The following is a 19,345-nucleotide window of genomic DNA, read 5'->3' as shown; positions in this document are numbered from 1 at the left end:
CCGGCCCGGCCCGGCCCGGCCCCGCCGCCACAAACACCGCCAGCCCCGGCACCGGCACCGCGCCCGGGGCCGCCCGCGGCAGCGCCCGCAGCATGTCCCGCGTGCCCGTGGGGAAGGTGCTGCTGCGCAACGTCATCCGCCACACCGGAGCGCACAACAAGGTGAGGCCCGGGCCGCCCGCGCCGAGCGGGGCCTGCGGGGCCGAGCGGGGCGGGCCGGGCTGCTGGGACACCGTGAGGGACACCCCGGTGTGCGGGGACAGTCCCGGGCTGCGGGGACACCGTGAGGGACAGTCCTGGGCTGTGGGGACACCGTGAGGGACAGCCGTGGACTGCGGGGACACGGTGAGGGACACCCCGGGGTGCGGGGACATCTCGGTGTACGGGACGCCCCGGTGGTGGTCCTGGCACACCCCGGGCTGCGGGGACATCCCGGCGGTGCCACCCGGTGATGCGGGGACACCGTGCCGGTGATGCCACCCGGTGATGCACCTTCGTGCCCCGCTGCTGATCCTGCAGGAGACAGCCGGAGCGTTGGGCAGAAATCCGAGGGGTTTGGTAAATCCGCCACCTCCTCGGGGTCACTTTTGGTTTAACGCCGTTCCGGTTTTCCCCGAGTTTCGGTTTCACCCCGTTTGTCACCCCGGGAGTATGTCTGTATTTACCTAAAAATAGCAAATCCTCAATAGGTTTTGTTTTGTTTTGTTTGTTGCACTGTGTATGTGCTTTTAATTGCATGAAACGATTTGAACTTTGCGTGCACAAGCAGGATTTTAGTGCAAGGTTAAGCAACTCCATTAAGTTTAGCAAACTGATTTCATGAATCATAATTCAGCAGGTCTAACCACCACCAGGAAGTTCTCTTTTGGATACAGATATGTGTAAATAATCCTTTTTTTGGGGATGGTAGGAAAGGTGGCTGTGAGTTTCCTTAGCAGGAGTGTTGAGGTTGGTGCTGCATGACTGTGAGTTTTCCCTGATGTTAAAGTAGTTTCCCTTTTTGTGGCTTTCAGCTTCAGGAAGAGACAGAAATGTGGAAAATAAGGGAGTGGGAGAAGCAGACAGAAGAGACTTACTGGAAAAGGCAGAGCAGAATGCTGTCAGACACCTCCAGGTGAGATACACCACAGAAATATTCATTTTCTCTTTAACAACTCCCTGAAAAGAGGTCAAGCCTGTGCTTAAGCCCGATCTCAGTGTGTTCACTGTGACATGTTGGAGGTCCCAGGTGAGTGAGGGGGCTCTGGGGGGCTCGGGGAGGCGTTTCCCCCCTGAAGGAGCTGTTCCCTCTCCTCAGCAGCCGCATGCGCAGCGATGGCTTCGACGAGGAGGGGCACAGGGCAGACTGGAAATCCAGGAACCCACAGCTCCTTGACCTGGTGGAAGACGATCTCCTCAGGGCCAGATCCTGGAATAAAAAGCTGTATGAATGTGAAGCCAACATGCCAGACAGGTCTGTGGGGGAATTCATTGTGTTTTGTGGTTGTAATTAAAACATCTTTTTGGAGCCCTGTACCAAAAAATGGCACGTTTTCTGTTTGGTGTGTGCTGTGATGAAATAGAGCTTCAGCTCATTTTGAGAATGAATAACATGTACAAACTTCTGCCATGTCACAGAATAACCCATTTGAGCTCATCTGTGGAGTTTCTAAGGCACACTAAGCACCAAAAGCCCAGCCCTAAGCTTAATATTAATATTAATACTCTGCCCAATAAGCTTAAAAAAATCTCAGGAAACACAAGTCCAGGGTTAGATTTAATGAAATCAGTTGTGATGTGAGAACATAAGGTGTATTTAAATAACACCAGTCCTATTTCCTTCCTCCCTGACTAAATTCCGATTCATTCTGTGGCTCTGCCTTTTCAGAATTGCATTTTTGTCCTCAAACACGTTGTCTGTTTTTGATGGATGGTTCTGCTATCTTGCAGGTGGGGGCACAGTGGATACAAAGAGTTGTACCCTGAAGAATTTGACACAGACAGGTAAGGCAGACACCCTTACTGATGGATCCAGCATCTGCCTTCTGACAAGTTCTGCAGGGAATTTTACAAACTGAGTTTTGAATTTTGAATAGGCATCAGTCCTGAATGCAAAGCCTTACTGTTAACAAACTCAAATCCATTAATGTGGTGTGAGTCTTAGGAGAATCTTTTGTAGTAATTAAGATATTCAGGTTTAGCTGGAGTTACCAAAATGTATGAATCTGGGAGGCCAATAAATTCTTGCAGTATCCTGGAGAGTGGAAAAACAAGATTTTAAGACAGAGTTAATTATTTTTAACCTACACCCAGAAGAATCATCAATATTTTTCAGGCTTACAGATTGGATATAAATGAGTTTCATCACTCAGTGGCTTTCAGTTCACCTCCTCCTGTTCTTTTTCCAGTGATCAGCAGGAAGGAGATGAGCAAAATGCTGTCAATGGGAAGAAGAGATCCCACCTGGGGAAGCAAACAGCCCGTGAGTCCCATAAAAGGAAAAAAACCAAGAAATCCCACAAGAAGAAGCAAAAAAAGCGCTCGCACAAAAAGAGGAAGAAAAAGAAAAAGGAGCAGGAGAGAAGTTCCACAGATTCCTCCCGGGGGGAGAGCGAGGGCTCAGGAGAGGAGACTCCAAGCACCCGGAAAGGAAAACACAAGCGCAAGAAAAAGCCCAGGAAAGTGCCTGCCAAGGAACCTACCTCTTCTTCTGGGCAGGAGAGTGACTTTTGCCATGCAAGCAGCTCCAGCACCAGCAGCTCGGAGGACACTGAATCCGAGGGGAAAAAGGAGAAACGGCCCCCAAGGAAGAGAAAGAAGCGGCACAACTCCGTGCCCGAGAGGCCGAGCGAGGTGCCGGAGAAGAGGAGCAAGAGGAAGAACTGGAAGGTGGCGGGGGATGAGAAATCTGAGGACAGCTCTGATGAGGACTGAGGGGTCTGCGTGCAGCTCAGAGCAGGAGGGGAGGACAGAGGCAGGTCTGTCACTCAGCACTGCTCCAACACTGGTTTACACACACGCTGCCAGCCCACAGGGAGCAACGAGCCTGGGCAGCCTCGCGCTCGCCAGGCAGCACTGCAGCACAGCACCTCCCTGGCCCACGGGTGGGCTCCTCCTGCCAGCTTGGCTGTGATCAGGTTGTTTTTTTCCTTAAATTATGTTTGAACAGATTGCTCTTTGGCTCACCAAAATAATGGCCAGTAGGAGAGAGGACAGGCTGATAAATCAAGCTGGTAACAGGGGAAATGTCACTGTAACCCCCACGGCAGTGTTGTCTTCCCATCCTCCACCAAAAACAGAGCTGTGGGGGCATGCACAGGGTCAGCTGGACACGGAGGGGAGCTGAGGGAATACTCCCATTCCAGCTGAAGGGGCAGTGACTTCTCTAATGGTGACAAAAGCCACCGGTTTGCCTGGTTTAGACTCCTGTGCAGAGCCTGCTGTGGGCTGGCCGCTGTGTCTACCTTCCTTCCTTCCCCATGGGGATGCTGAAACCGTTTGTGCTGACAGAGAGGCCTTGGTGGGTGTTGTGTCCTGTCTCTGCTCTGCCCAGTGTTACTGGAGAAACTGGTACCAGGCCGTTCTCCCTGCAGCGAACAGCCAAGCCTTTTAATAAAATAAATAAATCCAGATGTGTTCGATGCTTTTGTCATTGTTCTGGAGCAGAGCCCGGGGACAGAGCACGGGCCTGGGAGTCTGGGTGGTGCCTGTGTTCTCCCTGTGCTGTTTGTTTCTGCTTGACCACACTTGCAGGAGATGAAATCAGGGCACTGGGGATGTGTGGGGCGATTGTTGTGTCCTGGACAGGCACAAAGCAGTGCCAGCAGCCCGAAATCCTCACTGCAAGCCCTGACTGCTGTTCCTTTTTTCCCTTCAAGTGGAAAGAGAAATGGGATGTTCACGGAGGTGTTTAAGGTGTGTACCAAGGTGTTTCAGCAGTGAACACACAGGTAAGGAGCACCTGTTGCGGGGTTTAAGACAGAATTATAGAATTACAGAACGGTGCGGGCTGGAAGGGAATTTAGAGACATTCCAGTTCCCTGAGCACCACACCTTCCACCAGGATGCTCCAGCCTGGCCTTGGGCGCTTCCAGGGATGGGGCAGCCACAGCTCCTCTGGGCAGCCGTGCCAGGGCCTGCCCACCCTCACAGCGGAGGATTCCTTCCCTGAACCCCATCCGCCGCTCTCTCTGGCGGCTCACCGCTGCCCTGCGGAGCTCGGCCGCCGCTCCGGGCCGGGCCGGGCCGTTGCCCCGGAGGCGGAAGCGGCGGCGGAAGCTCGGGAGCGTTTCCGTGTCCGGGCGCGGTGCCCTTGGAGCGGACATGGCGCTGGCGCTGCTGCGGCCGCGGCCCCGCGGGGCCGCCCTGGGTGAGCGGGCTGGGGCGGCGGGGAGCGGGGCCCCGGGGGGAGCGGGACCCCGGGGGGTGCGGGGTTCCAGACGGTGCGGGACCCCCGAGGGTGCGGAATCCTGGAGAATGCGGGACCGCGGAGGGTGCGGGACCCCGGAGAGTGCGGGACCCCGGGGGGTGAGGGGCTCCGGAGGGTGCGGGACCCCAGTGGCTTCGGGACCCCCGAGGGTGCGGAATCCTGGAGGATGCGGGACTGCGGAGGGTGCGGGACCCTGGAGGGTGCGGGATCCCGGGGGGAGCGGGACCCCGGAGGGTGCGGGATCCCGGAGGATGCGGGACTGCTGAGGGTGCGGGATCCCGGGGGCAGCGGGACCCCGGAGGATGCGGGGTCCTCGGATGGTGCGGGACCGCGGAGAGTGCGGGACCCTGGCGGCTCCGCGACCCCATAGGGTGCGGGACCCTCGGATCGTGCGGGACTCTGGTGGCTCATGGACCCCTGAGAGTGCGGGACCCTGGTGGCTCCGGGACCTCGGAGGGTGCGGGACCCTTGGATGGTGCGAGGTTCCGGAGGGTGCGGGACCCTCGGATGATGCGGGACCATGGTGGCTCACGGACCCCGGAGAGTGCGGGGTTCTCACGCCGCGCCCCCGCTGTCCCGCAGCTCTGCTCGGCTCGGCCCTGCTCCGCCGCCCCGCCGCGCTCGGTGCCGCCGCCGCCCGCTGCGCTCCGGCCCGCGACAGCCACGGCCCGCATCGCCAGGGACACGGTACGGCCCTGTCTGTGTCTGTCTGTCTGTCTGTCTGTCTGGCCGTGTTTGTGGGCGGGACTCTCGTTTTTCCGGGATCAGAACCCTTTTTCCATCCCTGGAGCTGCTGAACCCGAGCGCCCGGGTCTAGCTCAAGGCATCCTGCCCATGGCAGGCGTTGGGGTTAGGTGATCCTTCACTGTCTGTCCAACTTCTGAATATTCTGAATATTCTGTGATTCTGTCAACAATGGACTGTATAGGAGCAGATTTTGGCTTAGCCCATCAAGGCACCAACAGCAGTGCAGGGATAAAGGACAGAGGTGACAGGTGGTACCTGATGGCCACACAGGGACTTAAAAACAAGATGAGCTTTAAGGTCTCTCCCATCCCAAACCAGGCTGAGTCTATAATTTTTTTTGGGCCACTCTAGGAGGGTTTAAGTGGCAGCTGTAACAAAGAGCAGAAGAGATTCACATGTGGTGCAGTGGTTTTCTTGGTGTCTTATTGGGTGATGTGTGGTTATGGGTGTTACCAGCAAAGGAAAAAATAATCCTAAATGCCCATTGATTTAAGGGAAAAGCTGTGAAATGCTGAGCGTTGTTAGACAGGGCAGTAACTGTGCAGAGATGTTATTTGTGATAAATGATGGTGCAGTTGTGGTGCCTCAGCCTGTGAGGGGTGTGTGTACCCTGACCTTCAGCAGCATTTCTGCCAGTTAATAGCACTTCACTTTGCACTTTGCCCAAGTCCAAACTTCAGATCCTTTGCTTTCCTTATCTTGTCACTTTCTAAATTTCTTTTCTCCGTGCCAAAACGAAGGAAAACATTTGTATTTTGGTTTAGGTGGATGGATATCTGTGTGTTAGTTGAGCACTTTGGGGGCGTTGCGTTGATAATTTCACAGGGTCAGTTCTTGATGGTCTCAGCCTGGGCTGATGCTCCCGTTGTGCTCCCAAGCACTGCTCATGCAGGGTTTTGGTTTGCAAACTCTCCAGCTTCCAAAGGCATCCCTCCAGCCCTTGGCAGAGGCGCTTTTCCCTGAGAATGTCTCTCCTTGCAGGCGGTTCCAAGGCTGCATCTCTGCACTGGACAGGGGAGCGAGCGGTCAGTGTGCTGCTGCTGGGGCTGCTCCCCGCAGCCTACCTGTGCCCTGGACCGGCCGTGGACTATTCCCTGGCTGCAGCCCTCACCCTGCACGGCCACTGGTAAGCACAGCAGGGCTCAGCTCACAGCAGAGCACGTGGGGTGCCTCCAGACCTCATCCTGGTCTAGTGTAAAACAGCTGGGAAAAGTCCTTGGTCTCCACGTTCGGTGGCAGGAGCGGTCGTACTTCGGTCTTCCTTTCTCTCTCTGTTCTCTCAGTCAGAAAAAGAATCCATAAAATCTCTGTAGTGTCTTAACCTTAAGAGCACTTCCTTGCCGCTAGAAGTGTAGAATCCTGGATGTTTTTAGCCCATGGAAGAGCCAGTGTTTCATAAACAGAAGGAACAGATCTGTATAAAAATAATACAAAATTATTCTGCCTCTAAAGCTCCGTGCACTGGCTTTGTACATCTCAGTGGTGATGAGGTTCTGCATAGTAAAGAACTCACAGCAAATATTCCACTAAGGAGACCTGGATGATTATTTCCTTTATTCCTGGATGGATGTTTGCTCAGTGTAGTTCTGCTGTGATCCTTAATGAGAGCAGGGACAGGGCTAATTAGGAGTGGATCCAGCTGCACGGTTGGCCAGGCTGGCAGCATCCGCCCTCCTGAGGTGATCCTGGTTTGGGAGTTCCTTGCCACAAGGATAAAGCAGATTTCTGTGATACTTTGGGGGTGTCAGGTTTTCTTAAACCTCAGTTTTGCCCTTAGGAATTTGTGCCAGGGATTCTTGCACTTTCCTTGCTCTGACTGGGAGCTTTTTCCCAAGACAAGCATCCTGTGTTTCGTGTTGCCGGATAGTTCAAATCTGGACAGGAGTTCTCTTCCAGATGTTGAAAAAATTGAAAATGTGCTAATTTCTTTGGTTGTCACTCTTCTAATCTAAATGAGTACCCAAGAGTCTTCTGTGTCTTTGTTACAATGGCTGGTCCCAGATATTTCCTTGGTTTTCCTCTTTTCCAGTCCTTGGAAGTCAGATAAGAAGGCAGATTCCAGGGATTCGGTTTGGAGAGCTGTGGTCAGCGCTTGTTTTCCTCAAGAAAACTCTGAGCCAATCTGTGTATTTTCAATAGAATCTGGAAGGTTTTGTTTTGGTTTTGAAATAGATTCTTCCTCTTTCTGTGTGGGAACTGAGCATTCTTCAGGATAGGCTGATGGCAGCAGGGGGAAAAAAGCGAGTTGGCAGAACGGGGGCACAAAGGGATGGATTTCGGTGAGTGAGCTTTGCTGATTTGAGCTTTTCTCTCTTGTTTAGGGGTCTGGGCCAGGTAATCACTGATTATGTGCACGGAGATGTCCCCATTAAAGTGGCCAACACGGGGCTGTACATCCTGTCTGCCCTGACCTTCGCTGGCCTCTGCCACTTCAACTACCACGACGTGGGCATCTGCAAGGCTGTGGCCATGCTCTGGAGCCTCTGAGGAGCCCCAGCCCCGACACACACGATTGTCCTCTGCTGCCTCTGCTTCATCAGCTTGTGAGCAACATCCTGCACCACAAAGGAACAGCCAAGGGTCCCCAGTGAGCCTGCAGGGGGCTCAGAGCTAGTTTAGAATATATAGAGAAAAAGCAGGTTTAAATGCAGATTGAGCTGGAAAATGTCCAGTGAGGGTGAGTGGATTCAAGCTGCGCTGTAAATTGGGATGAATGAGTTACAGCAGTGGCAGACCTGCATAGCTAAAGGGAACTCTCCTTGTAATACCAGCTTTAATGAGTGTTTTTGTAACTGTTGGTTGGTTTCCTGTTCTGTAAAACAAGCTTGGCTTGTGAAAAACTGAACTGCTTCTTCTGACATCAGTGTGTAAGGCAGACCCTGTAACTCTTTGGACCCTGGGAGCTGATGTAGAAAAGGGAATACTTTTTTCTTAATCCATGCAATAAAGAATTTACAGAAATTTTGTGTGTGCTTCTGAACCATTTTTACTGCTTTTGGGTTACCTAAAATGTTTTCTCTGTAGATAGGTCTGCTCTGCCTTACTTCATAAAATGAAGAATATTTGTATGAATTAATACTTAGGGGAGACTTAGACTTGACTTAACACAAGGATAATTAATGTCCCTTAGAAAACACAACAAGGATTGGCATAGAATAAAAATACTTTTCAGATTGGCTTTAGGAACACTCAACTTTCAAGGTTTTTATGTTCATCTGCAACACTTTCTTGAGGTTTATTTTCTAAATACTCTGGTCTGTGTTGCCCTGTGTGACAGAAAAGACAACGAAGAAGAGGCTGAGGGAATGTTCTGTTTTTTAAGGGATTTTTTAGGGGGGAACTGAGATTGTGGTTTTTAACTTCCTGCTTCATCCTGTCTGACTTTCACATTGCCAAGGAGTAGAAAACTCTTTCCACACTCCCATGGTACTTTTGTGGCACTATTAGTAGTGAGAGGAAGAGAATTTGAGTTACCATCAGTGACTCTGCAATGAACAGAACCACCAAGTCACTGTTAGGATTCTACAAGACTTTCTGATTTTTCTTTTTAATGTGGATTGGGAGTTTTATTTATTAGCAAAAACAGGTAGCTGGCCAGTTTTTTGGTGGTGCTGTGGTCTGGTTTAAATGGCAGCACGTGTTGTTTTTGTCCCAGGAGGAGGAGGAGTGTGCAGATGGTGAGTCATGGGTAAGTCCCTGTGGGCAGGCTGAGGGTCTCTCATGGAAAGTGTCTGAGGTTTCCTCACACAGGATGCAGCTGGATGTGTTTAAGCTGCTGGGGTGAGAAATTCATCATCTGAGAGGTTTGGCAATGGAAAAGTCCAAACCTGATTCAAAAGCTGTTGGGTCAACAGGCATTAAAGATTTTAGGGATCAGATTCTACAGGACTATATTGACATACACAGTCTTGTTTCTTCAGTGTGTAATTCTCTTCTGTCTGACTGGGAAACATGCTTGGCCTTTTGCCAAAAACTTGCATTTATTTTTTTTAATAAGTACTGACAGTAGTTAAAACATTAAACTGATTACTTTTGGGTAAAGACAGACTAAAGTTTCTCTTATTAAAAAAAAAAAGCAAAAAAAACCCAAACTGTATTTTAAAACTGTTGAAGTGTTCCATCATAGGTTGTGATTTTTATTCTGACTGAACGTACATAAACTCATCTTCATGGTTTCATCCACTTCATCTTTTGACAGTTTCTTAAGGATTAATTTTCTCAAGTAGCCTTCTTCCTCAAAGGCCAAGAACATTCCTCGTTCCATTGAGTATTCAAACTTAAATGCTGTGGAGGAGCAAGATGTAAATGTCTTTTGGAAAAAGATGATGTTGCTTTCACCAGGAATTTCTTTGGGAACTTCTCCCTCCTGAGGAAGGAAGAAGGGAGCAGGTTAATCCCAGCACGAGCCCTGACCAGCTTTATTCCAGCTGAGTGGTTAATTGTGCCTGTTGGATTTGTACAGATGAGGAGAGGGAAGCAGACCCTTACCTTGAACCTAACGATCATTTCTCCACATTCCCTCTCACAACACATGTAATAATTCTTGTTTTCCACTTGCACACTGAAGGCCACGGGCAACCCAGCTAAGGGCGTGGTGGTTTTGTAGCAGTGAATGCTGAAATGCATCCCTTTGCCTGGAAATAAATGGGTTATTGTTGAAAACCTGCTCCAAGGGAGCAGCACAACTGCAGTCAGTGATGTTTTACCATTCCCCTGGCAGCTCTGGCTGTCTCACCACGATATTTTTCCTGACAGAAGAGCCAGGACTTGAATTTTTATGGCTTCTGGTTGTGCTTTATTCAATCAGGCAATAACCAGGGTGCAGCAAGGTCACCAGGCAGTGTGGGGAGGGGTCAGACCCTTTTGGGAGCATGCAGGAACTGAGATTGGCATGTGGAAGTGGCTATCTGTAAATGAGAGCATGGCTGGATAAGGATGATCCAGAAATAAATATGGGCAATAAATAGAGTTGTAAATAAATTGCTGAAACACCTCAAAAAGTCAAAGCCAAAACAGTAAGTTTATAGCTAATATTATTAGAAGAAAGTAAGACCTTTTAGTGCCAATACATTGTTTGAATTTTAAAGTGATTTTTTTGTAATCCAGCATAAGAAAAAGGGGGGAATTGTGAATTTTGTGATCAGAGCCAAGCAAAAATCTTAACAGCCCTTTTCCTGGATGTGACATCCTGCAGGCTTTGGTCTAAGCCAGAAATCTCATCCATCACCAATGCCAAGACACAAAATTTCACTCTCAGCTTAGTTTTCTTCTCTCAAATGAAGTTTCAAGTCATTATTCTCAATCCCACCATTGGGCTTTGATTACAAAGAACAAAACCACCTTCAGGATCAAGGTGGTGATGGTTTCTGTTTGTTTGGAAATTACCAGACTGCATCTCCCTGTCTGTCACATTCTCAAAGGCTGCCACGTTCAGGTCGGGGCGCACCACCAGCAGCTGGCTGTTCACGTTCCTCAGCACTCGGTGCAGGGTCTTGTCCTTGCACAGGGCATCACACTCCAGCTCTGCAGGAAAAATAAAGCAAAATTCTTCATGTTTTAGCTGTTGTCTCCTCAGATCCTGACAGCTTGCTGCCAGCTTAGTCCTGGCATTATGGATGACACATGAAAGGAGTTCTTAGAATGATATCAAACACATCATCTTTTACACCTCTGCTTGAAGCAGATTTCCCAGAATCTGAAATTTATTTCTATAAGCAGAAGTTTATTTATAACAGAAATTTATGTATACAAGCAAGAAAAGCTGCTGTGTTTGTTAATGAGAACTCAGAAGCATCAGTTCTCTTTTGCCCAAGAATTAAAGTGCATTGAAAGGTGCTGTCAGGGAAGCCACGACCCTGTGTCCTAAGAGGAATTAAAGCAGCATCAGCATCACAAGTAGCAGTGAGCTGTAGCTCTGTTCTTTTTGCAGCCACTCTCAGTGTGAAACTTGTCCTCTCTGGATTAGCAGGTATGAAATGAGTAACAAAATCATGAAAGACGAGTTCTCAGCTTACCATCGTCGTCTTGGTTCCAAGTGAGCAGTGAAAAAAAGGAAAGAAAAACAACATTAAGCTCTGCCCACACAAAAGGAGTCACTTTGTGCCCAGGCAGCCACCCACGAGTTCCCACAGCCCAGTGCCACCAAGGCTGAGCTGCTGTCACTACAGAGCAAAACAAATGAAAACCCAGTCATTTGAGAACTGGAGTCACCACCAAACCAGAGGTATGCAAAATGCCTTTTTAGGGTTATTTAAAGGTGAGAAGGTCATTCTAAGCCTAAAACTGAGGAATAATTGCATGCAAATTTTTGGTTTCGAGCAGTGCCTTCAAGTGAGCAAAAGGACAAGAACTCATTACAAATTGCTTTTAAACAAGAAACTGTTTTCTAACTGACTTTTTTTCCATGAGATCAGAAATTACTCACCCACTCCAAGTCCACTCCCAGTATTCCAACACTTCTGAGTGTCCTTTCCCAGGATTTTTTGTACAAGCAACAAGTATTCCTCTGACTCAGCTACTTGGCTAACACTTAAAACTGAAGTTTGTGAGGGGAGTTAGGTGAAATCAGACTGACAAAGGAATTGTGTTAAATCGGTATTCAAACAGAAAAGGTTATTAAATGCTCTAATTACCGTCAAAATAGAGGCAGAAATTTTGTCCAAGTTCTACTGCACGCACCAGAATCTCTTCAGCACTCATCTTCACCCTGCCCACAGCACAGGGAGAGGAATCAGAGTTAAGCTCGATGCTTCTTACCCCATAAAGGGATAAAAGCTAAGCCTGCACACACTGACCTTATGAGGTTCCCCCTAGAAAAGCATGAGCTTCCAAAATACCCAAAAGTTACAGCCCATTCTGACTGCCCCTAGAAAGGTCATCCCTTGCACTAAAAATATTAAATGTCTTAAAACCAGGTGAACAATGGGGAGATCTGGCTCTTGCATGGGGATTTGATTGTGCAGTCAAAATACCCAGCTCGCTCCAAAGCGTTCTCACCAGTTGAAAATGACCTTTTATATAAAAAGTGAGCAATATAAACATAAATAAACACGCACACCCAGAGGGATTAGGGTGGGAATCACCGTGGTTTTCTTTGTCCCTGTAACAACGCACTTTAAGGAATGTATTTGAGTGATTTTTTTTCTCTTTGTATTTCATATGTTTTTAATGAAGTTGTAGCTGTGCAGAAGAGACAGCAGGCTCCCAGCAGCATCTCTGTTTGCAAACATGCACATCCACGCCTTGGAAACGAGATACCACAACACCCAGCCCTGCACATCTCGCTCTTAGCACATAAACCTCAAAGTTCTCTGTTACTCCAAAGCCCAGGGGCAAGCAGAGGCAGAACTTTTGACACAGGACTAAAGGAAAAAGTGGCCCTTGGTTTAATGGGTAGAACAAAATGACTGTGCTTCTTCCCTTGATCACAAAATCAAAAAGGTTGGAAAAGACCTCCAGGATCATCAAGCCCAACCTTGAGTAGCAAAAGATGGCTATCTAGCCCTTTTACCGAGGACCGTTTTTAGAGCTTCTACCGTTTGAAAGGAACGCAGAAGCTCAAAGGAGCTCCTGACTCGGCCTGCAATGACTCACCCCGAGAAGCCGCAGGGATGCGGGCCGGGAGCAGCGGCGGCCGCCGGAGGGAGCGGGGCAAGCGCGGGGCCGGGCTGGGAGCAGAGGTGGCTCTCGGGGGTCCTTGCTGGCCCCTCGGTGGTTCTTTCTGTCTCCTCGGTGCTCCTTTCTGGTTCTTCGGGAGCTGCAGTCGGGCGATGAGAGCGGAGAGAAGCGCAGGATGCGGGGCGGGAGCAGAGGTGGCTCTCGGTGCTCCTTTCTGGCTCTCGGTGCTCCTTTCTGTTTCCTCTGTGGCCCTTTCTGGCTCTCGGTGGTCCTTTCTGGCTCCTCGGTGCTCCTTTCTGGCTCTCGGTGCTCCTTTCTGGCTCTCGGTGCTCCTTTCTGGCTCTCGGTGCTCCTTTCTGGCTCTCGGTGCTCCTTCCTGGCTCTCGGTGCTCCTTTCTGGCTCTCGGTGCTCCTTCCTGGCTCTCGGTGCTCCTTTCTGGCTCCTCGGTGCTCCTTTCTGGCTCCTCGGTGCTCCTTTCTGGCTCTCGGTGCTCCTTTCTGGCTCCTCAGGAGCCCTTTCTGGCTCTCGGTGCTCCTTTCTGGCTCTCGGTGCTCCTTTCTGGCTCTCGGTGCTCCTTCCTGGCTCTCGGTGCTCCTTTCTGGCTCTCGGTGCTCCTTCCTGGCTCCCCGGGAGCTGCAGCCGGGCGATGGGAGCCGCGGCAGGCGCAGCAGCGGAGCTGCCGGGCTCAGGATCGGCGCTGTGCCAAGGCCACCCCGGGTCAGGTCCCCGCTGCCACCGGGGATGCCCCAGCCGGAGGGAAGCCAGCGCTGCCTTAACGCAGCCGGGAGGGGTTTTATAGCGGCTGGGGCGGCCGAAATCGGGACGTTTTCCCAAGGTTTGTGCCTACGTCCGCATTTCTCGCACGGCATTTCCCCTCCTCGCTGCAGGAGCCAGCGCCTTATGCAAATCTGGGGTTCCGAGGGTGGCTTTGTCCCGCTCGCTCGGTGTCGCGCTGATGTCAGCGGGCTCGTCCTGCTGCTCCAGCAGCTCTGGGGCAGGTGCTGCCCGTGGCAGCCTGGCTTCCATGCCGGCTCCCTGCGGGAACAGCCGCTTTGGGATGGAATCTCCGCGCTGCTGGTGCCCGCTGCTGGTGGCAGCAGCGCCCGGGAATGCTGGCGTGGGCGGAGGAACCTCCGCGGAGCCCTGAGAGCAGGAGCGGCTCTTTACTAACACTAACACTAACACTAACACTAACACTAACACTAACACTAATACTAATACTAACACTAACACTAACACTAACACTAATACTAACACTAACACTAACACTAACACTAATACTAACACTAACACTAACACTAATACTAATACTAATACTAACACTAACACTAACACTAATACTATAACTAATACAAATACTAATACTAACACCAACACCAACACTAACACTAAACCCCTGCCTCTTTACTAATAACCCTGGATTTTGGCTGGTTTAGCAAAAAACATTTCTCAAAAATTAACACTGTGCTAGTAATTAATCATTTAAGTTTAAATATACATTCAGATAATTTTTTTTTTTTTACTTTGTATTAGCTGTTGGCACTAATATTTTTGGCCAGTTGATATTCCATGCAAGGAGGACTTGGTCTTTCATGTCAGCCTTTGAGAGCCTTAAAATTTAATTAGTTCACTGAACACATTGAATAAAAAGCATTTCCTTATCCTTTATGCATATATTTGCATTTTTCAGGACCAGATCTAACTCGTACAATGGTTTTTGTGGTACAGTTTAGACTTTTCATTTCTCCTGGAATTTAATATCTCCAATCTTAGAGGAACTGCAACTACTTTTAGAGTAATGGCTTAGATAATTTTGCTCCAGTTTTAAAGGAACTGGAACTCCAGTAAGAGTGAACTCTCTCCCCTTAGACAATTTTCTTTTAAGTGTTTTAATGTTTTACTTTCCATCTGAGTTTTATTTATAGACTACCTTATCCATAAGAAAATGGAAATGAAAATTCACATGTTTAATTTGTTTTACTCCAGATCGTCTGTTAATAAAACTATTACCATGACACAATTAAGTAAATATCTCAAGAATATTTCCCTAACATGTTCTGTCATATCTGTTTCTTAATGTTTTGATAGTAATGCTAATAACATAATTATCTATGAGATATCTGATAATTAAATGAAGTGGGCTATGGTCGCTTATTAAAAGTTGTTTCTACTTTGAGGAAGTATTTAGTTCTTGTTCCTTCAGGAGTTTGATTTCTTATGCTGATATTTTAATTTCCTCTGTGAATGATGTACGTGAGATTGAGGTCCTTTCCTCTCTTCAAAACAGAAAATAGAAAAATAAAGAAAAGAAAGAAAAAAGAAAAAAAAAAACCCAAGTCAAACTTTACATAACATTACATACCATAACTTAAATAACGTATCATCATGTAAATCGTATAATATAGCACACCATTATCATAAATTCCCATCTTGCAATAATTGATGTCACTGTAGTGAACAAAGGCACGATTCACCTACAGTGGTGAAACACAGCCTTGGGAAATACAGTTTTATTCTCCACTCATCAGCAAGAGAGAGAAAATACGGTCTTGGCAGCCCTGTGTTGCACTGGTGTAACTCATTTTAGTGTTACTCATTTAAGTGTTACTCATTTTAGTGTTTTTATGCGTTTTAGTGTTTTTACTCATTTTAGTGCTGTTACTCATCTTAGTGCTGTTACTCATTTTAGCGTTTTTACTCATTTTAGTGCCTGGTCGCTCCATTTGCGCTCATTTCTGGCTCTTTTTTTTTGAGGCAGATCCATTCGGATTTCGTTTAGAAGGTGAAATTTGACAGGAAAGGTTTAAAGAACTGTTCAAAGCTTTCATTGATGGAACGGCCTGGCCGGAGCCGCCGCCCGGGCCCTGAGGGATCGCCTCGGGCCGCTCCTGCCGCTGCCACCGAGGCTGGCACCGGGGGTGCTGCCAGCCCTGAGGGGAGCGAGTGTCCCTAGTGCTTCGTCCCTTGTGTCCTGTCCCTTGTGTCCCTTGTTTTTCGTCCCTTGTTTCTCGTCCCTTTTCCCTCGTCCTCACAGTCGCGGCCCCTCACGGCCATTGCCCGCCCGCCTGAAGGGGAAAGCGGCGGGGCCGGGGCGTCCTGGCCGCCTCGGTGCCCTCAGGCTCTGGGGGAGATCAGAAAGGTTTAAATCCCCTCTGATATCGAATTAAATGCCCTCGGATATCGACTTTAGGCCGGCTTGGGACTCCCCGCCATTCCCCCGCCGTCTCCAGCCCTTTGAGGCGCTGCCTCCCCCGTGAGGGGAGCGCCCTTGCAGAGGCTGCAGGTTTTACAGGCTTTTATTTAAACATTCTCCTCAGCGTGACCGCTCAGCAAACACCTGGTGGTGCTTTCCGTGAGGCGGCCATGGCGAGCAACTCGCAAAAAGCAGATAAAAACAGAAATAAAAGTAAAAATATGGAGGTGAGTGGTGCTGTGTGAGGGAGGACCCACTCCCCCCCCCCAAATCCCATGTCCTCCTCTGGGTTGAAGGAACAGAGATCCACGGCATTTTAGGGAGGTTTAGGGGAACAGAAATTACTTTTTTTGTGTGGGGAAACCGCAGTTTCTCTGAGGGCTTGAAGCCCAAAAAAATTGGGTAAGCACTGGGACATATTTATGTAGAACTTCTTGAGAGCAAGCTTCTGAAGTGCACCAGATTTTACTGAGATATATATACTGCATATATCAGTATATAGATATAAATACATGTATATATATAAATAAATGTATATATATACAGAGATCTCAGTCTGGTACTTCCACCCATTCCCCAAGATGCTCACGATACTGTTAACCCACTTGCATTTTCTCCAAAAACACCCTCAAGGTCTTTTGAAGCCTCTTCTTTCTCTCAGCTAAACTCTATGCAAAGGTATTTTCCCAGAACTGTATTTTTCCTAATGTGCTCTGTTGTTAGAATGAAGCTTCAGAAAATCCTCCGTTGTCTGACAAAACAGATTTGGCTCCTTCTGAGGACTCGCAGTCCCTTTTCAAGACTGAACCACTGGAAAAGGTTTTAAATGGTGATGTAGTAAATATACTGGAAGTGAGTATGGAATGGCCTAATTTCATCTTGAGATTCAGCCAAATGTTTAAATAAAATTATCTTTTTCTCTCTTAACAGAGATCAGCAAAGAAATTAATGACTTGTTATCAAAATATGCTGACACTATAAGGCAAGTTAACTTTGTGCTATTTGCACAGCAATTTTAAAATTCTCCAGATAAGATGGATGGGTGGCTGCAGTTTAGGGAAATTAACACTGAAAATTGTCAAACAGATCTTGAAAGAAAAATGGTGGTTTTTATTACAGCAGAGGATTAATTGGGTCAGAAACTGGGTATTGGTAGACAACCCATTTTTAAGAAAAACATAAAAGTAGTGAGAAAGTGAATGGCATAAGCATTGATTTTAACCACAGATTTCTTCACTTTAGTGAAAGAATAGCATTGGATTCTTCTTATGTCCAGGAGCTTGATGAGATCCTAAAAGAAGCCAGGGCCATAGAAAAGCATTTAAAGCAGAAAAGGGAGATGCTGAAACAGAGATTCACTGTCATTGCCAATAGTCTGCAAAGCTAAATGGAGTTTGTTATAGAAATGCAGAGCCACAGTTGTGTTTGTGTATGAAAACAAACTGTGATGAGTGTTGTGATGTCTGTTTCTTGTATAAATATTTCTGTCAGTTGAGGAAACTTCAAGTTAAGCAGCTACTTAGTGTTTAAATGCATAGTGTAGTGGAAGTTAATAAAAACAATTCTGAATACCTGTTTTAAATCCTGTGACTCAAGGGATTAAGACATTAAGGCATGTTAACACACTAAACATAGCAAAAAACCATTTCTGTGAAATATAGAAATGGATGATGTAAGTGGAAAATGACCTCAGATTATTTCATGTTAACTATTTTCTGGTTGTGGGTTTTTTTTTTTCCTTTCTACTTTAAAAAATGTTTTTGTGCTAAAATCTTAGTAGAATATACTTGCAATGTTATTTCCATTTAGCCTCAGAATGTAAACAGGCTGAAAAATCAGCTTAGAAATAAGAGAGCTCTATAAAGAACTTTGAGAAAGTATAAAGTTTTAATTTCAACTGCATTGTAATATGGTAATATGTGTTACATTTCAAGGCCATGTTAATGTAAAACATAATCAAAGCTTTGCTGTTGATGTCAATAAGTAAATAGATAATGTTAACACGATCTAGAATTACAGTGTTATTTTATTTGGCTACATGAGTGTTGTTTGTTGATATTCACTTTTTCTGAGAACACTGAGCCCTTTTCCTTTCTTGTCACTTTATTCTGTTAAAAAAAAAAAAAAGATGACACATGGAATGTGCAAAGGATCACTTGTACAAAGTGTGGGGCTTATGTAATAAAGGCAAGTGCTGGAACAAGATATATTTCCATCTCTACCCCAGTAGCGTGCAGTGATTTCCTCTTTAAATCCTCTCAGCCCTAATCCAGCCTCCTTTCCCCCTTTCCTGAGCTCAAAGCCAAATGTGCTACGTGTCACAGCGACACGATTTAAAGCAAAGAATGAGAGGAACTGGACATGTAGGGTGAGATTTAGATCCCTAAAGATGCAGATATGTCCTTAGCAGGATTTTCAAAGTGCCTAAGCATGGTGTAAGCGCCTTACCCGCTTAGGAATTTTGGAAAATCCCGTAAGGTGCCTATCTGCATCTTTAGCATCTAAAGGCTTTCCAAAGTCTCACCACTGCTCTGCCATCATATTTAGCAGTCTCCTGTTTTTTCCCTGATACTCTCACGCTTCTCTGTTTATACAGAGAAATGTGGGAGAAAAAGAGAAGATGTAGGAAGTGACATTTTCTAAAATATTGTGCTGGGTGTTTCTAAAATCCTGGCTCATCTCTAGTGATGACACAACCCGGAGTTTCACAATGACTTCTGCCAAGGGCCTGAACTCAGACATTTACCCACAGTTATTTATGAATAACAAAGAAAAGTTACACAAATCTAATTACTGAGGAGCACCTGCCTGTTACTGCATTTGAGCTGTTTGTGCTTGGGGAAATGGTGCAGCCTTTTTAGAGCATCTGGGTTTGGATTATCTCCATTTAGTTTATGTGGCCAATATATCCAACTGTTATTAAGTGTCAGAACTTAGATTTTGGGATACAATAATTTGATAAGGTTTTTCCTTTGGGGAATCAAGTGTTCCTGTTGCAGCAGTTTGCTCTATTTAAAAACTTCATAAAATCCAACAAAAATGAGTAAAACTCCACTTTTAAAACAATGAAGGATGGCTCAGTGCAGTTCAATCCAAGCCATATTTTTAGAATGATGCCTTTTGGTTTTTTACAGTGATTTCTTATACAGTTGGTTGTCATTCCAATTAATAATCTTTCATAGAGGGGGATGTCTGGGATAATAAGAGGAATTTAGAATTTGAGGAGTAAAGTCAGTGAGTATGGCCATAGTAACCTAGGTGAGCTTATGAACAGTGTGGTTATAATTATTACATTTTTTAATTACTAAGAGCAACAAAGCTTCTGGTTTTGCTGCACAAATATAGGTCAGGAGATATATATATATATATATATATATATA

At 47.1% G+C, this 19,345-nt stretch overlaps 4 protein-coding genes across 7 annotated transcripts; 3 read left to right on the top strand and 1 right to left on the bottom strand.

Moving 5' to 3' along the window:
* The first annotated feature begins 6 nt into the window (after positions 1–6).
* Positions 7–3,608, top strand: NKAPD1 (NKAP domain containing 1). Of its 2 annotated transcripts, none has more exons than XM_041471427.1 (5): positions 7–161; positions 1,013–1,113; positions 1,300–1,452; positions 1,929–1,982; positions 2,387–3,608. In XM_041471427.1, the coding sequence occupies exons 1-5, from the start codon at positions 93–95 to the stop codon at positions 2,910–2,912; spliced, it is 903 nt and encodes a 300-aa protein (XP_041327361.1). In that variant the 5' UTR covers positions 7–92; the 3' UTR covers positions 2,913–3,608. The 2 variants fall into 2 exon arrangements, with proteins under 2 accessions (XP_041327361.1, XP_041327360.1); XM_041471426.1 differs by having other exon boundaries at positions 1,297–1,452.
* A 433-nt stretch (positions 3,609–4,041) lies between these two features.
* SDHD (succinate dehydrogenase complex subunit D) lies at positions 4,042–8,115 on the top strand. 3 transcript variants are annotated; one of them, XM_041471416.1, is made up of 4 exons: positions 4,042–4,347; positions 4,778–5,094; positions 6,136–6,280; positions 7,476–8,115. In XM_041471416.1, exons 1-4 carry the CDS (start codon positions 4,043–4,045, stop codon positions 7,639–7,641), a joined length of 933 nt encoding a protein of 310 aa, XP_041327350.1. In that variant the 5' UTR covers position 4,042; the 3' UTR covers positions 7,642–8,115. The 3 variants fall into 3 exon arrangements, with proteins under 3 accessions (XP_041327350.1, XP_041327352.1, XP_041327351.1); XM_041471418.1 differs by having other exon boundaries at positions 4,269–4,347; positions 4,990–5,094; XM_041471417.1 differs by lacking the exon at positions 4,042–4,347 and having other exon boundaries at positions 4,695–5,094.
* A 1,159-nt stretch (positions 8,116–9,274) lies between these two features.
* Positions 9,275–13,167, bottom strand: IL18 (interleukin 18). Its single transcript, XM_041471409.1, has 6 exons — positions 12,748–13,167; positions 11,787–11,860; positions 11,169–11,177; positions 10,540–10,677; positions 9,643–9,788; positions 9,275–9,520 (listed from the first exon to the last, which is right to left on the bottom strand). Exons 2-6 carry the CDS (start codon positions 11,851–11,853, stop codon positions 9,275–9,277), a joined length of 606 nt encoding a protein of 201 aa, XP_041327343.1. The 5' UTR covers positions 11,854–11,860; positions 12,748–13,167.
* Positions 13,168–15,939: 2,772 nt separating this feature from the next.
* Positions 15,940–17,352, top strand: TEX12 (testis expressed 12). Its single transcript, XM_041471430.1, has 5 exons — positions 15,940–16,025; positions 16,090–16,192; positions 16,689–16,794; positions 16,896–16,947; positions 17,208–17,352. The coding sequence occupies exons 1-5, from the start codon at positions 15,940–15,942 to the stop codon at positions 17,350–17,352; spliced, it is 492 nt and encodes a 163-aa protein (XP_041327364.1).
* Positions 17,353–19,345: the final 1,993 nt, after the last annotated feature.

Source organism: Pyrgilauda ruficollis, unplaced genomic scaffold, assembly GCF_017590135.1.
Source record: "Pyrgilauda ruficollis isolate IOZ18807 unplaced genomic scaffold, ASM1759013v1 scaffold268, whole genome shotgun sequence".
Classification (NCBI taxonomy): Eukaryota; Metazoa; Chordata; class Aves; order Passeriformes; family Passeridae; genus Pyrgilauda; species Pyrgilauda ruficollis.
Note: the sequence above shows the minus strand (reverse complement) of the source record. Positions and strands in the feature narration are given on the sequence as shown.

Bases quoted from the DNA above. Each gene is read 5' to 3' on its own strand.
- IL18 (XM_041471409.1), bottom strand. From the start codon at position 11,853: ATGAGTGCTGAAGAGATTCTGGTGCGTGCAGTAGAACTTGGACAAAAT. The intron at 9,789-10,539 runs GTAATTTCCAAA...ATTTATTTCCAG, and splicing joins AGACAGGGAGATGCAGTCTG to GCAAAGGGATGCATTTCAGC. The intron at 9,521-9,642 runs GTAAGGGTCTGC...TTCCTTCCTCAG, and splicing joins AAATGATCGTTAGGTTCAAG to GAGGGAGAAGTTCCCAAAGA.
- NKAPD1 (XM_041471426.1), top strand. From the start codon at position 93: ATGTCCCGCGTGCCCGTGGGGAAGGTGCTGCTGCGCAACGTCATCCGC. The intron at 1,453-1,928 runs GTCTGTGGGGGA...GCTATCTTGCAG, and splicing joins GAAGCCAACATGCCAGACAG to GTGGGGGCACAGTGGATACA. The intron at 1,983-2,386 runs GTAAGGCAGACA...TTCTTTTTCCAG, and splicing joins GAAGAATTTGACACAGACAG to TGATCAGCAGGAAGGAGATG.
- SDHD (XM_041471416.1), top strand. From the start codon at position 4,043: ATGCTCCAGCCTGGCCTTGGGCGCTTCCAGGGATGGGGCAGCCACAGC. The intron at 5,095-6,135 runs GTACGGCCCTGT...CTCTCCTTGCAG, and splicing joins CCCGCATCGCCAGGGACACG to GCGGTTCCAAGGCTGCATCT. The intron at 6,281-7,475 runs GTAAGCACAGCA...TCTCTTGTTTAG, and splicing joins CTCACCCTGCACGGCCACTG to GGGTCTGGGCCAGGTAATCA.
- TEX12 (XM_041471430.1), top strand. From the start codon at position 15,940: ATGCCCTCGGATATCGACTTTAGGCCGGCTTGGGACTCCCCGCCATTC. The intron at 16,193-16,688 runs GTGAGTGGTGCT...CTCTGTTGTTAG, and splicing joins ATAAAAGTAAAAATATGGAG to AATGAAGCTTCAGAAAATCC. The intron at 16,795-16,895 runs GTGATGTAGTAA...CTCTCTTAACAG, and splicing joins ACTGGAAAAGGTTTTAAATG to AGATCAGCAAAGAAATTAAT.